At 40.7% G+C, this 17,169-nt stretch overlaps 1 protein-coding gene across 5 annotated transcripts; it reads right to left on the minus strand.

The window, feature by feature from the left end:
* Window positions 1-840: 840 nt before the first annotated feature.
* Window positions 841-16,680, minus strand: LOC134213500 (palmitoyltransferase ZDHHC3). 5 transcript variants are annotated; one of them, XM_062692610.1, is made up of 3 exons: window positions 16,376-16,680; window positions 15,039-15,387; window positions 841-1,942 (listed from the first exon to the last, which is right to left on the minus strand). In XM_062692610.1, exons 2-3 carry the CDS (start codon window positions 15,152-15,154, stop codon window positions 1,249-1,251), a joined length of 810 nt encoding a protein of 269 aa, XP_062548594.1. In that variant the 5' UTR covers window positions 15,155-15,387; window positions 16,376-16,680; the 3' UTR covers window positions 841-1,248. The 5 variants fall into 5 exon arrangements, with proteins under 5 accessions (XP_062548594.1, XP_062548596.1, XP_062548592.1 ...); XM_062692612.1 differs by having other exon boundaries at window positions 15,039-15,425; XM_062692608.1 differs by having other exon boundaries at window positions 16,266-16,680.
* Between the last annotated feature and the right edge of the window lie 489 nt (window positions 16,681-17,169).

A 17,169-nucleotide genomic window follows, 5' to 3' on the forward strand; every position in this document is an offset into this window, starting at 1 on the left:
AGTAGACCCTCTGGGAATTTGCTTCCATATAGTTGACACTCCATTTGATTTTCATAATCTGATCCGTGATGTTCTTCGTCCCTATTATGGACCCACCACCCAAAATTTATTTTTTAATAGACACTCTCGTTTTTTTTTTTACAAAATTGTGAAAAATCGTCTATTTTTACATTCCATTGCATTATCAATGCATGTAATCATTAATCAAATCAAAACATTAGAATGTAAGTTAGGTTCTCCCGATTTATTTTATGCTGTAATAATCCAAATATGACGTAAGGGTCCACTATTGGTCATTATACACTCCGCACAAGGATGCTTTTTGGATATCCAAATTAATATAACGCACATGATCGTAACAAGGAATATTAATGATTACATTGACTGTAGGTAGGTACATTATCAAAAAAGAAATGGAGAAAATGTAGGAGAAGTTTTTATGCTTCGAAAAATACGCTTTTCAAGAAATATTGAATTCAATTCATTTTTGCTTTTGTGCGATGTGTTGTTGTTCAATATTATTCTCGTCGTGTGGAGCAATTTAGTTTCATTTTTAAATTTTGATTGATAGGAATTCTAGCGATTGTTAAATAGTTTACTGTACCGTATGTCATTGTTCAAACGCGTGTGAATTGTTGATATTTTTATAAAGAGTTTCTATTTCGATAATTTGTACGTCTTCTTTTTACTGAACATGCAAATCGCTTGCATAAATTTGATGCTTTTGAATGAAGGGAACCGTGATTAAAACCGGTAGTTATAGCTATAACTATCACGAATGTTAAAGTTTTTGACCAACATTTCTGCAGGGCCGATATTCAGAGAACCAATATGGCGGTGTTCGGGACTAACAGTATTTTTTATTGTGGTCTATTATTAAATCTGAGGTTACATTTCGGTCGCAACAAGTACGAAATAATATCTCCACAGCATTAGCACATTTGTGAATAAGCAAGGAAACGTTTCCTTTTCATTAGAACCGGATCTCTTGGATTTTTTTCCATCCTTATTGTTCCGGATTTCCACTCTTAGGAAGCCTTATACAAAAAACTTTATCTTTTTTCCCTTTCACTACTTCCACTCCCTGTAATAAATACCTAAGCGTAAATGTACACATACTTACAAAAAATAAATTGTATCGTCATCGCCATGTATGCTACTGCATGGGAAGAGAACCAAAAACTGGAACTTGATACCATCCTACTAAAAGCAAATAATAAATTTTGCGAGCGACACATTTTTTCCCGCTTAGACGTCGTGGCTCAACAACGGCACGTCGTGGTGTTTTCGGTTGAGGGTGGCACAGGGAAACAACCACATGGCAGGATGGCCACGTCCGCAAACCTCTGCCAGCAGTGCCATCTTGGGCCTGTGGCTCCGATAGGGACCTTTTTGCTGGACTGCTTCTACGGCCGTCTCGTCGTACAAAATCGCGTGCATTTGGTCCACCATGATGGCTATCACGAACAACCCGAAGAGTGCCGACTCCAGTAGGAGCAGAACACTATGCAACATGCGGCTCTGCGTTTCCGGAACCGTCGTCGAGCAGTTCTCGCACGGATATACCCACGAGGCAATGATTAGGAAGATTGAGTACAAAGCCAACGCGCAGACGTACATCAGGAACTGCAGGAAATATTTCTGATTCCTCTCACCGACACAGTTGTTGATCCAGGGGCAGTGGTGATCCATACGGCGGATACAGCGCTTGCAGATGCGACAGTGGTGGGCCCTCGGCGGTCGGTACGTCTCGCAACGCGTGCAAACCGTCCACTCCTCATGCTCACGATTGTAATTTCGCTCCGAGTGCAGATCGGAGAAGTCGATGCGGGTTTGTGGCAGCGGAACGGTACCCGGGTCGAGTAGGACGGCTTTCAGGTGAGCCATCGAAAGCAGGAACACGATCGTATTGAATGCTACCACGTGAAAGGGGGCCCAGAGGCTGGAAAAAGAGAATCAAGATTAGAGCATTAGAAGAATGTCTTTAAATATACAAACTAAAAATAAAAATTAACAAATATTGGACTTCCGGAACACTTCCGAACATCTGGGAGCACAGTTTGGACGTACCTATCCCGAAGAACAATCACTCCATGAACAACATTGGAAGTGACCGATCGATCGCTTTACATTACCAACTAGATGGCCAAACTGATGGAACGCTTAGTCAATTGAAGACTAAATGTAAAAAAAAAATACCTTGAAACAAACAACAAATTGGACAACAGACAACATGTCTTCCGGCCCGGACTTGGGACCGGAACCTACTTTGCAACCCTAGCACAAGCCTAAGATGACGTTATGTCGCGCAACATTATTATTTATTTATTCAGACTAAGGCTGAAGTGGCCTGTGCGGTATATAAGAGTCTTCTCCATTCGGCTCGGTCCATGGCTACACGCAGTCTACGGAGGGTCCGCAAGTCATCTTCCACCTGATCGATCCACCTTGCCCGCTGCGCACCTCGCCTTCTTGTGCCCGTCGGATCGTTGTCGAGAACCATTTTCACCGGGTTACTGTCAGAAATTCTGGCTACGTGCCCGGCCCACCGCAGTCGTCCGATTTTCAAGGTGTGAACGATGGATGGTTCTCCCAACAGCTGATGCAACTCGTGGTTCATTCGCCTCCTCCACGTACCGTCCGCCATCTGCACGCCACCATAGATGGTACGCAGCACTTTCCTTTCGAAAACTCCAAGTGCGCGTTGGTCCTCCACGAGCATCGTCCAGGTATCGTGTCCGTAGAGGACTACCGGTCTAATGAGCATTTTGTAGATTATTGTCAGTTTGGTACGGCGGCGAACTCTATTTGATCGGAGCGTCTTGCGGAGTCCAAAGTACGTACGATTTCCAGCCACTATGCGTCTCCGAATTTCTCTGCTGGTGTCATTTTCGGCAGTCACCAGTGAGCCCAAGTACACAAATTCTTCTACCACCTCGATTTCGTCACCACCGATGCAAACTCGCGGTGGATGGCTCACATTGTCGTCTCTTGAACCTCTTCCTATCATGTACTTTGTCTTCGACGTGTTGATGACTAGTCCGATCCGCTTAGCTTCCCTCTTCAGTCTGATGTAGGCTTCCTCCATCTTCTCAAAGTTACGTGCCATAATATCTATGTCGTCGGCGAAGCCAAATAGCTGGACGGACTTATTGAAAATTGTACCACTCGTGTTAATCCCTGCTCTTCGTATTACCCCTTCCAAAGCGATGTTGAATAGCAGACACGAAAGACCATCACCTTGCCGTAACCTTTTGCGCGGTATGTGATTGTGATTGCGCGGTAGTTGCTACAATCTAGCTTATCGCCCTTTTTGTAGATGGGACACACGACACCTTCCATCCACTCCTGCGGCAAAACTTCCTCCTCCCAAATCTTGGTAATGACCCAGTGCAGCGCTCTAGCCAGTGCCTCACCACCGTGTTCAAATAGCTCTCCTGGTAGTTGGTCAACCCCAGGGGCTTTGTTGTTCTTCAGCCGGCCAATCTCCTCCTAGATTTCCTGGAGATCCGGAGCCGGTAAAATTATGTCCTGCGCGCGTTCTCCCAGGTCCATCACCATACCGCCATCTTCGTCTGCCACATCGCCATTCAGGTGTTCTTCGTAGTGCTGCTGCTGCCACCTTTGGATCACCTCACGCTCGTTCGTAAGAAGGTTCCCGTTTATGTCCTTGCACATATCAGGCTGTGGCACGTGGCCCTTACGTGAACGGTTTAACTTCTCATAGAACTTTCGTGTGTTATTAGCGCGGTACAGTTGCTCCGTCTCTTCACGGTCTCGATCTTCCTGCTGGCGTTTTTTCCTCCGGAAAATCGAGTTTTGTCTGTTCCGCGCCTGTTTATATCGTGCCTCGTTCGCCCTCGTGCGGTGTTGCAGCAATCTCGCCCATGCTGCATTCTTCTCTTCCACTAACTGCTCACATTCGCCGTCATACCAGTCGTTTCTCTGATCCGGGGGCACCGTGCCAAGTGCAGCGGTTGCGGTGCTACCAATGGCGGATCGAATATCTCTCCAGCCATCTTCAAGAGATGCTGCGCCTAGCTGCTCTTCCGTTGGAAGTGCCACTTCCAGCTGCTGCGCGTATTCTTGGGCTAGTCTACCGTCTTGTAGCCGCCCAATGTTAAGCCGCGGTGTCCGACTTCGACGCGTGTTGTACACCGTCGAGAGTTTTGAGCGCAGGCATACTGCAACGAGGTAGTGGTCGGATTCAATATTCGCACTGCGTTAAGTGCGGACTTTCGTGATGTCGGAGAAGAATTTACCGTCGATTAGAACGTGGTCGATTTGGTTTTCCGTTTCTTGGTTAGGTGATCTCCATGTGGCCTTGTGGATATTTTTGCGGGGAAAGAAGGTGCTTCGGACTACCATTCCGCGCCATTGTCGCGCAACAATCATATCGAATTAGCCTCACTTGACTTAGCCAAGGCGTATGACAGAGCTTGGACGCCTGGCGTCCAACACTAGTACAATGAGACATAACTGGAAATATTCTTAAACCTTCGTAAAAATCTTCCTAAGACAACGTACTTTCCAGGTGGTAATCGAAGTCAACAAATCAAAACTTGTAATGGAAGAGACTGGAATACCGCAGGGATCCGTCATCGCAACTCTTTTTTTGGTGGCGATGAATGGAATATGTGCTGCCTAAAACATCTACATATTTGTTAACGCAGATGATATTTCGCTTGTGATAACTGAAAAGCACCCAAAGGTCATCGACCGTAAACTACAAGCCCTCTGTCACCAGGTGGGTGTCATTAATGGCGTAGCTATCCCTATATGGAGAAGACTCTGGAAGTACTCGGAGTAACCCTTGAATGACATTTGGGGTTTCGACAACATTTTGAAATCACAAAACAAGCTGCAAAAATCGATTAAATTAGTTGGCTCCTCCCTGTGGACGAGCTCCATACGAATAGACGAAGGAGCTGGCAGGAGACCAGAGAAATCAGAAAAGACTCATATTTATAGAACAGGATTCTTGATAAATTCCGGGAGTACATATTGCAGACTCACTATTTCTTCATTGATTTCAAAGCAGCGTACGATTCAGTGAAACTAAATTAGCTGTAGTGGCAGATAATGTCCGAACATGGTTTTCCGACGAAACTGATTTGACTGAAACGTGCAACGCTGGATTGCTCGAAATCAAGTATTCGGATTGCAGACGTGACACTTCGTCCTCGTTTGTGACCTTAGACGGACTAAAGCAGGGTGATGTACTTTCGAATTTATTGTTCAACATTGCACTCGAGGGCGCTATTAGGAAATCTGGCGTGCAGAAGTATGGCACTATCATCACACGGTCGCATATGTGATCATTTATTTATTTATTTAAGGCCTACATCAACAGACTACTTATTTTCTATAATCCAGCTTTTTACGAAGGCTAATGGCCGCCACAATCAAGCTCAGTTTTTGGTAGGGTGGACGCAGTTTGAAGTTTGGGTTGTGTCGTCTGACACAAAAACGATAAGTTTTCATCATCATGATGATTAATTCATAATGATGATGATCGCTACGATGTCAAACGACACAAGCCAAACGTCAAATCGATTGCACCTTACCAGAAAATGAGTTAAATTTTGGCGGCCATTACTGCACGTAAAATGCTGGATACTACTATAATGATGGTAATAAAAAAAATATAAGTATACATATCGTCAACAACTTTTAAAAAATTGAGCTTGAGCTTGAGCTTGAGCTTGATTGACTGCTCGTAGTTGATACTCCATTATGAGCAGATCAGCTGTTCTTGCACAGGGAACCAACAGATGTTTGCTTGGGACTAGCACACATCTTCAATGTACAAGAACTGGTGATCTCATGTGTTAAGTCATACTGGCGCCTGCCACGTCAGAATGCAAGTCAATGTAGGGAAGGGGGAGGAAATCATGATGCAATCACTCGCCCACTGCGAGCCGAATATACCTCTGCACTTGCCACGAGTTTATGCGGAATTTGTTGGAATTTCTGGGTTAGGTTGGAGAGGCAGAGTTCCGTCTTGGTTAACGAGCTGCCAATGTGATAGATAGGAGAAGGTAACTGATGGAATTTCTAATTGGATGTAGGAAACGAGCTCTATAGTTCATTTCCAATTCTAGCAGATTACTGTTAGAATACTCAAAGTTGAAGGTATAGGAATAGTAGAGTAGAGTGGGGCAAGAGTACGCACTTAGTATTCAATCGATCATGTGGCCCTTATGAAGCAAGCTTCTGTATATCAAATCAGTGTCGGTGATTCATATACTCTTCCTTTATGTTACCCAGTGGAAAAAATATTGAAATTATTGAGATTTGTTTTAGTAGAACCCTTATTGCAAGACAAGTGAAAAACGCACTTTTACCCCACCGGTGGGGTAAAAGTGCGCATCGGGTGGGGTAAGAGTACGCATTTATCCAATCATGTGCTTAAAGTATATATTAACACAAATAAGAGTTAATAACATTTAATTGATGTTTAATGAGCATATATTAGGGAATGTTCAAAGATTACGTAACTCTTAAAGGGGGAGGGGGTCCTAAAAATGTGCACTTTCATACGAAAAACTATTGTTTTTATATATACAAAAAAATACAGAGGTAAAAATATATATCAGGTTTCGCGTGGCGTATACAAAGGCATTTTCCTTAAAGAAAGTCCACCAATCACGTCACGTGAAATTTGGCTATTTCATCACCCCTCCCCCCCTATCTTACACTATTTGTATGAATCCTCCAAAAATTATATGGATCGTCACACATCTCGCAACCCCTCCCAGCTAAACGTTGCGTAATTTATGAATGTTTCTTTTGATTAAATGAAATTATCATTTAGATGAAATTGTGTTTTCGTACTATGTTTAGGTGTACAACAAGTCCTAATACAATTTTATTATTTCGCTTCAGTGCTTTGTTCGCTAAGTCCTTTATAACACTGAATTACTTCAACTTATCCTAAAAACTTGTGATAATTTCGAATTATGTCCCTCTTTTCTAAGTTGTGGATCTTTACGCTTTGGAAGAAGGCTTATTTCGGCCGGAGATACGGGTTTGACATCATAACTTGAAAATTCATATGCGTACTCTTGCCCCACCGGTTCCTGCGTACTTTTACCCCACAGTCCTAAAAATTATTCAAGTAATGGTTTTGACTTCTTGGAAAACCAACCGGATTGGTGTTCTGTACCATAAAATACTCTATACAATAGGTTATCGAAATGGTATAATGTTCACCTGATTGAACGTATATATGTTAATGAAATACTAGTTGCGAAAACACAATTATTTTTAGCAAAATGACCAAAAAATTATCTAACTCCATATCTCCCTTGTTGTTTATTCAAATCGTTTACAATTACACATGATAATAGTTGGCCAGAATACCTGTCAAACTGATGCAGTGCTGTTAGTTTATCTTTTTTTATTACTTCAAAAAATCGAAAACGTACTCTTAACCCACGCGCACTCTTGCCCCACTCTACTCTAATGGAAACGCGGTATGGAAGTCCATTTCCAGTTCTAGCGATTGCTAGAACATGAGAAATAAAGAGAAAGATACAAAGCAGGAGAATGGAACGGACCTGGGATTGAACCCACGACCTCCTGCGTATGAGGCAGAAGCAGTAGCCATATGACTACCAAGCCCATATCGTCAAAAACTTTTAAAAAATGGACACTAACACTAAAACAGCTATCTATTGCGATGTGAAAAATTCTTTGAATCTTGGACGCAGCGTCTGGCGAGGCAGATTGAAGTTGAATATTGTAGAAACCCTGTTGAATATACGCTGTAATCCTTCAATACTACCGTTCATACTGTAGTTAGTCCGACGAAATGACATTCTTAAGGTGGTTATACAACAAAGCCACAAATCGGCCATCTTGGAAACCACGTGCTTTTTCTAGTGATTTTCAAGAGCACGAATTGAGAGAACCACAACGCCCATGGGGATGAAACATCCGTAGATCGTCTGCTTACTCATGCTAAACAATCGACTTTAATTTCAGCATTGTACGAACATTATTACGCTAGATTTGAACTTTGATAATAGGAGTAGAAAACCGTGTGGTGAATTTGAAATTCACCACATGGCTTGATTGTATAATCACCTTAACATAGCGTTATTGCGAAGTGTTCTCGGCTGTACATTAATATTAATCTGTTTCAAAATGTCACTACAATCTATTCGGCCTTCCAAAACGTCTGCAACAAGTACAGCTCGAGCCGTAACACCGCGTTCTCTTAGCGGCTCTAGATCGATAAGCCGACAGCGGCTTTTATAATATGGCAGGCGTAATGGATCTCTCCACGGTAGTCTACGCAGAGCAAATCGTAGGAAGCGTCGTTGCACGGACTCAATTCGTTCGGCACCGTTCGTATAATTGGGATTCCAAACGGCGGAGCAATACTCCAGTATTGACCGCACCAGTGAGCAAGACAAAGACTTTAGATAGTAAATGTCAGAAAATTCTTTAGCCATCCGAAAGATAAAGCCCAGGGTTTTGGAAGCCTTACCTACAACAACGTATGAAATATGCATTTTGTACGTCAGCTGGGAATCCAAAATTACGCACAAGTATTTGACATGACTCAGACGTTCTATGCTGGTATTCAACAGCGTGTAGTTGAATCTAACGGGATTTTTAATCCGAGAAAAAGTGATCATCGAGCATTTTGCCGGATTGACTATCATACGGTTGACGTTGCACCAATTGGCAAAGGATTCTAACTGATTCTAATCGTCGATGGATTGGATTTGCAAGAATATTTTCAGGTCATCACCATACGATAGGCGGGGAACTTCGAGTACAAAATTCACGTCATTGAAGTATAGTAGGAAGACTAACGGACCCAAATGACTTCCTTGGGGTATTCCCGATGTAGCCACGAAGGAATCAGATCTGCAGTCGCCGATAGCAACCGTTAGTTGGCGGCCGGATAGATATGATCGGAACCATTCCAATAGAGTGCCATTTACTCCTAACTTGTCTGATTTGGCGATTGCGATGCAGTGGTTTAACTTATCAAAATCAACTGCAGATCTGTGTAGATGACACTGTTTGAGCTCTTTTCGTCACGCTGTTCGTGATGAAAGATGTAAGGCACAATAAATTAGTACTAGTGAAGCGACCGGCTATGAATCCATGCTGAGTTTCAGACAGATATTGCTTGCTGTGGGAAAGCAGAGGATCCATCACAACGAGTTCGAACAGTTTTGATATTGCACTCAGCAAAGTTAATCCTCGATAATTGTCCACGTCACGTTAGTTTCCTTTCTTGTGCACAGGAAACATTTGTGCAATCTTCCAACATGAAGGAAAGATGCCACTGGATAAGGAAAGCCGAAACAGGAGGAGCAACAGATACTGCAAACTGGAAATGTGTTAATTTCAGGAAATTGGACGGAATACCATCGGGACCAGGTTTGATCGATGACTTTAGTTTTGATGCAGCAGAGGAGATCATCTCTTCGCTGATGTCGATAACACCTAGTACATGGCCATATAGGGGAACATTGTCTGCTGCGTGATGTACTTCGTTGTCGGTAAGCTGTTCATCGGTAAAAACGTCAGCAAACTTTAGCGAAAACTCCTGCAGTGATGATACAGTTTCGCCCTTTTCGCCCTGAAATGTCAAAGAGGGAGGGAGGCCAGATTCGTTGTTTGTTGACATGATTCCAAAACAGTTTGGTTTCCAACATCGGGAATACAGTGTCGTCAAGTGTCAGAATTGGAACAGAATCGTCTGTCATTTCCATACAAATGCGCGTTCCAAACGAGCAGGAGACCTGTCAAACGTAACACATGACGTTACTCTTCTTATAGGACTCTAGCATATACGACTGACCCGTTTATAACACGGGACTGAAACTTGTATACCCAGGGTTGCCACATTTAAATCTGTATTTTTTCTTCGGGAAATCTTCATATCTGTATCTCAAGTCAAAAAATCTGTATTGAAAATCTGTATCCATCAAAACCCAATCAAAATGGTTTTTGAACAAACTTCGTTTTAAAAAATATGTTAATTTGTGAATGAAACCTATCGAGGGTCCGTCTTTAATTATTGCGGCCACTTTAGCGGACCAACTGCTCAGTCACACTGTACCTACTGAAAAGAACTACTGTTTCTGGATTATGTGAATAAAGGCTTGTTCTCTTTTATTATTGCTTGAGCTTTTTCTTAGACCACTTTATTCAAATATAGTCCGAACATTTTACCAAAACTTCTAATTCATTTCGATTTCATATGTTCATCAATATTTTATTTTATTAATTAAATTTAAATCTATTGCAAATCAGATTCAAATCCATTGCAAATCCAATCCAAATCCAATATGAATCCAATCCAAATCCAGTCCAAATCCAAATCCAATCCAATGCAAACCAAATCCAATCCAATTTCGATCTAATACAATCCAAATTAAATCCAAATCCAATTCATTTCCAAATCAAATCCAATCTAAGGCAAACCAAATCCAATACAAATTTGATCTGATACAATCCAAATTCAATTCAAATCCAGTCCCAATCTAAATCCAAATCCAATCCAAATTCAATCCAAATCCAATCCAAATCCAATCCAAATCCAATCCAAATCCAACCAAAATCCAATCCAAATTCAATCCAAATCCAATCCAAATCTAATCCAACTCAATTCCAAATCAAATTCAAATATAAATTCAATCCGAATCCAATCAGAATACAATCGAAACCAACCTATCTAAATCCTATCCGAATCCAATCTTAATCCTATGCAAATCCAAATTTTAATCAACTTCACTGCAAGTCCAATACGAATCTAATCCAAATTAAATTTAAATCTATTGCAAATCTAATTCAAATCCATTGCAAATCTAATTCAAATCCAATACGAATCCAATCCAAATCCAGTCCAAATACAAATCCAATTCAATGCAAACCAAACCCAATCCAAATTCGATTTAATACAATCCAAATTAAATCCAAATCCAATTCAATTCCAAATCAAATCCAATCTAAGGCAAACCAAATCCAATACAAATTCGATCTAATGCAATCCAAATTCAATCCAAATCCAGTCGCAATCTAAATCCAAATCCAATCCAAATTCAATAAAAATTCAATCCAAATTCAATTCAAATCAAATCCAAATCCATTCCAACTCAATTCCAAATCAAATTCAAATATAAATCCAATCAGAATCCAATCCAATTACAATCAAAATCCAACCTATCTAAATCCTATCCGAATCCAATTTTAATCCTATGCAAATCCAAATTTTAACCAACTTCAATGCAAATCCAATACGAATCTAATCCAAATTAAATTTAAATCTATTGCAAATCCAATTGAAATCCATTGCAAATCTAATTCAAATCCAATACTAATCCAATCCAAATCCAGTCCAAATACAAATCCAATCCAATGCAAACCAAATCCAATCCAAATTTGATCTAATACAATCCAAATTAAATACAAATCCAATTCACTTCCAAATCAAATCCAATCTAAGGCAAACCAAATCCAATACAAATTCGATCTAATGCAATCCGAATTCAATCCAAATCCAGTCCCAATCTAAATCCAAATCCAATCCAAATCCAATCCAAATCCAATCCAAATTTAATCCAAATCCAATCCAAATCCAATTTAAAGCAAATCAAAACCAAATCCAATCCAAATTCAATATAATACAATCCACATTCAATTCTAAGTTTAATTTCCAATCCACTGAAACACATGCAAATCTATTTTCAAATCCGATTCAATTTGAATTCAAATTTTATCTTAATATTATGCAATATAAATCATACTCTAAATCCATTTTTAAATGCAATAACAAATCTAATTCCCAAATTACTTTGTCGTTACATCTTTGCAGATAAAACTTATGGAAAATATTTGATTTCCAAATCTAATACCCAATCTAATTACATATCCAATTGAATTTTTATTCTTAACACTCTTTCTGTCTCCAGCAGACACTTTTTTTTAAATTTCTCGACTCTCCGTCTATCTCCACCGGAGAGTCTTCTTTATCTTTAGACCTCCGTCTTCTACCACCGGGGTCTTTTAGTTTTCCTTGACTCTCCGTCTATTTCCACCAGAGAGCCTTGTTTATTCTAAGACCTCCGTCTACTTCTACCGGAGTCTATTTCTTTTTCTTGGCTCTCCGTCTATTTCCACCGGAGAGCCTCTACCCAACCTACCTTTTTGCGCCATTGTCGTGACCGGAACTTCCAAGCTCCGATTGACGGAATGGTGCCACCCCGTGTATACCTCCACCACAGTTTGTTTCGTAGTCAACATTGAATATTCCGCACTGACAGCCATAAGGATAATCACGGGAAGAAAAGAGATAGGTGCGATCCACACTGACAGCAGAAGAAAAGAGACTGCATCTATACTACGAAAACACAACCAAAACATCAGACCCCCGGTTTATAAGCGTTGTTGTGTCTGACGTAATGATCCTTTAAGGAAAACGTGCGGTATTTAGTGTATTTCCTTAAGGCGACTCTCTTGGCAGTTTTAAGTTCTCTTAATTCCCGAGTGTACCAGGACGGATGAGAACTATTCTTGTGTACTTTTTTGGGAACATGTCGGTCAATAACGTATGCCAAGATATGCGAGAAAGTCAACGCAGCATTTTCGACATTATCGGCAAGTATAGCGTCCCAAGGCATACCAGATAGTACGTCGACAATGCTTTGATGATCGGCCTTCTGAAAGTTGAATGATACGGAAGCGGGAACATTGAACTCGTTGGCCAGGCTCACCGGAATTCGGACAACTAAAGGAGGGTGATGAGGGACGAGCTTAACCATGGGAGCTGGAGCTGCGGCGATGAACGGGGCGACATATTTCCTCCTGGGCTTTGCGGACGACATCGACCTCATTGGATCGATCGCAAAACAGTAGTGTAGGCTTTTGTCCCACTGAAGAGGGAGACGGCGAGGGTAGGCTTAACCATTAACTCTTCCAAGACAAAGTACATGGTGGCATATAGAGATAGAGGAAGACCTAGTGGTGTTGGTGCAGAGGTAGTGTTTGATGGGGATGTGTTTGAAGTTGTTGAAGAATTTGTTTACCTTGGAACGCTTGTAACATGTGACAATGACTTTTCCCGTGAAGTTAAAAAACGTTAAAGAGGCGAACCGGAGAGCTTTCAGGGTTTTCGAGCGAAAAGTGCTGCGTACAATACTCGGAGGGAAACTAGGAAATGGTGTGTGGCGCAGACGCATGAATTATAAGCTGTATCAAGTATACAAAGAAAATATTGTGAATCGTTTGAAATACGGTAGACTTCAGTGGACTGGTCCCTTAGTGCGAATGTCGGCAGAAAGAATAGCGAAAACAATATTCAACAGAGAACCAGATAGAGGCCGGCGACCTCATGGAAGGCCACGAACACGCTGGCTGCACGCGATGGAATCGGACCTGGGAACCCTAAACGTTCGGGGAAACTGAAGGAAAATCTCCCGAGACCGACGATTTTGGAGCTCTACAATACGGCAGGCATAGATGTAGCAAAGCTGTATAGCCAACCAGGTATCCAGGTATCCATGGAGTAATATTTTCCATCGTCACATTGCTATAGCTTCCACAATATTCAAAATCGTGGTATTGATGAGGGTGTCTCTATAAGTTGGTGCCCTCTCTTAAGAAGTTACCATTTTGAAGAAGCATTTCAAAATAACTTCACTGGTAAATGTCAAAACTAATCTCGGTATGCGGATCCAACAAAGACAAGATGGGCGAATCATGCTGTATAAGATGTCTGGACCCTGGTTAGCTCATTCTACACCAATAAGAGGATGACGAGGAAAAACAACTACGAAAAACGACTTCCAAAGTTTACCAAATGTCGCCTTTAACATTTCCATTCTCGGTAACAACGTGAGCAATCGGAACCCGGCTGATTAGACCTTTAGACGGAGGCCAAACGGTCGCTGAAAACCCCACATTCTATAGCAGATGTTAAATTGGAAGCTTGTTGATGTTGACAGAGACGGCGATCACCCCTCTAGTTTTTGGCCAGAACAAATATTATTTCCTTCTTCTGAAACCACTCTCTCCCACGGAATTTTATGATTTTAATGAAATTAAAGTAATCAAATATAAAACTAGGTATTTAATAAAAATATTTTTAAATTAAACTGAAGAGTTTAGCAATTTTATAAATTCATTCGTTTAATTTTTAATTGATTGTTTTAATCCCAATAGTAAGGGCCCTCCTTAGCCGTGCGGTAAGACGCACGGCTACAAAGCAAGACCATGCTGAGGGTGGCTGGGTTCGATTCCCGGTGCTGGTCTAGGCAATTTTCGGATTGGAAGTTGTCTCGACTTCCCTGGGCATAAAAGTATCATCGTGCTAGCCTCATGATATACGAATGCAAAAATGGTAACTTGGCTTAGAAACCTCGCAGTTAATAACTGTGGAAGTGCTTAATGAACACTAAGCTGCGAGGCGGCTCTGTCCCAGTGTGGGGATGTAATGCCAATAAGAAGAAGAAGAATCCCAATAGTACAAAAAAAAAGTTCGGGCTGTATTGTTGTGTCAAAATCAACACGATATCATAGATTTTAAATTTGCTGATTGAACATGTTTATTTTGAACATGTTCAAAGTACATACGTATGAGAAAAGTCTTGATTCATGTCCCAGGTCTTATTAAACGTTTCTACTAAGCAACCCGAACTGGCACTTTTAAGTTTAATTTGATTTTAATTCGCGAATCGGACCAAAGCCTTAGAAATTAGTCAAAGGTAATATCTAATTCTAATATTCTGAATTGAGCTACAATTTGTAGAAGGTATTTTAGTTATCTCAAACACATCGTCATGCAAAAAACAGATTATTATTTCATCGCAGGATCTGCCTCCTACAGCGCTGACCGTGTACCAATCCTCGGGGACCATGTACCCCCGACACTGCCTCCTATACAAAGTCAAACTCTAAATTAAACACTGACTGATTTAACATTCTGATATCGGAATAGCGCAGAGCTTATCTTTATCTTCAATGTAACAAACAAAAATGATAAGCAGTCAGAGAAAACATGAATGACTTACCTATTTTGCATGGTTTGCAGGATGATCCATCGGGTCACCACATAGTCGGCATAAACCACCGCCAAGTAGGTCACCAGCACGCAAACAATTCCGCACGGATCTTTGACGAAGCCCATATTTCCGATTAGATGAGGTTTTTTTTTAATTTTTCCAATTCGCAGGCACAGGATGCCTAGTTTCCTTGTCGCAACACCTGACCAATGGTCAAAAGATTCTTCGTCAATTATTTCTTCAAAGAGGCTATTTCACGCCCTCGTCAGTCAGTGGCTTAACTTCGTTCCATTTTCACTATTCGCAAGCAACCATCACACAAAGTCGTATTTCCCGTTTTTCGTCTCCGTTTGCTTTCCTGATTGATGACGAATGGAGCGATGAATGAAGGTAAAACTAAAGCAAGTCGATAGATTGTGTTGTGTGTATTACTGCTAATCATAGGGCTGTTAGCAAAACATTTTATTTTAATTTAGTTGACAGCGTACTTGAAAATCACTATTTTTACTTCACTTTCCAGATTTAAAAAGCAAGATTGACTTGATCCCATTCCGTAATTAAATTTAGGAAAAATTTAACACACCAAAAATTACTTGGAGCTAAATCAGCAGTGTTTCAAATCTTGAAGATAAATCTGAAGCATGGATTTTTCCAGCAGCTCTTTTAAAAGCTATAACTGTTGAGTTTTAAACTGTTAACTTTATTTGAATGATTTTTCATACATGTTTTAGATAAAGCCTTAAACTGTTATACCGCTTAGTGCTTTTTGTAGATTTGAACCACGAGATTCAAAGTATTTTAATTTGGTGTAAGATTATGTCATTTCATCTGCGGATCAACATCATTTCACTTAATTGAAAATTTTCTCAAACAAAAATAGAACACTACTTAGCCAACGACTTTTCTCTATTTTGCTGTAGTGTTCAAAAATTTGCCATGGAACTGAATCACTATTGATTTTAAACATTCAAAGTTATCGTTGTGCTTAGGGACAGTCTACTTAAAACAAAATTCGATATCTTTATAAGAAAATTTCAATTATTGTCTCTTGTTTAGAATATTTAGCATAAAAGATAGATTAGATAAATGAGTCTGGACCTTTGTTCTTAAATAAGCGAAAGATGCAAGTTGAGCAAAAAGGTTGTTTCGATTCTTCACTGGTTAGGTAAATATGTCAACGACTTGATCTATCTGTTTTGTTCTTGTAGTTTTTTAAATAAATTTTACGATCGTTACCAGCCCTGTAATCGAATCAATGCCCCTCCAGGTGCTTAATCTTGCTTTTTGGAAGGATTTGCTTCCAGAGTATATTCTTCCACTGTTTACGATTTTACATGAATACACACTTTAGATCATGATCACCGTCTTTCACTCCACGGAACTATGACTGGAAGCGTAATAATCACTGGTCATGAGCAACCGACAAACAACCACCAGACATTCCCTTTCTGTCGGAAAAGCAGACCAATTCAATTCAATACGAAACCGACGAAACCAAACAAGACACCATCATTGATCGGAACACGAATACAACTGCGCAAGCTCGTCTCGGATTGAAAGGATGTCGCGACGGGAATCGTTGTGACGGGAATCTTTCCTCTTCCACGGAGTGCGGAAACTTGCCGTGCCGGAGGCAACGGGGGCATATAAACATTAGGGATCCTACATTCAGAGATATGCGAAAGCGGCCATCTTGAGCCAATCGAGCATTGAGAGCTGTCAGAATCTGAGCCAAATGAACATTGTTATTTTTGCGGATTGAAAGGCATTGCGATTGTAATGAAAAAGACTTTACGAAAAGTTTTGTCGAATAAACAATTTGTTTTACATTGGCAAGTTGAAGTAGTCTACTTTATGCATGGTACTTTGTTCATTTGTATTGCATTTTTATTTTAGTGATAATGCACTGTTGGACGTTAGATAACGAAATCTGAAAATGCTATTATACGCAAAGTCATGTTCGAGCTCCAACATTTTGCGCCATGGCAAGTGTTGGCAGCGTTTGTTTACAAAAGTAACAGCGTTGCTAAATCGTCTGGAAAAGTATTCGCACATCTCTTAATATAGGATCCCTAATAAACATCAGCTTTGAAGGCAAGAAACTGACAGTCATGTCATGTGTCATAAGGAGGGAACACTT

The sequence above is a fragment of the Armigeres subalbatus genome, chromosome 2 (assembly GCF_024139115.2).
Source record: "Armigeres subalbatus isolate Guangzhou_Male chromosome 2, GZ_Asu_2, whole genome shotgun sequence".
Lineage (NCBI taxonomy): Eukaryota > Metazoa > Arthropoda > Insecta > Diptera > Culicidae > Armigeres > Armigeres subalbatus.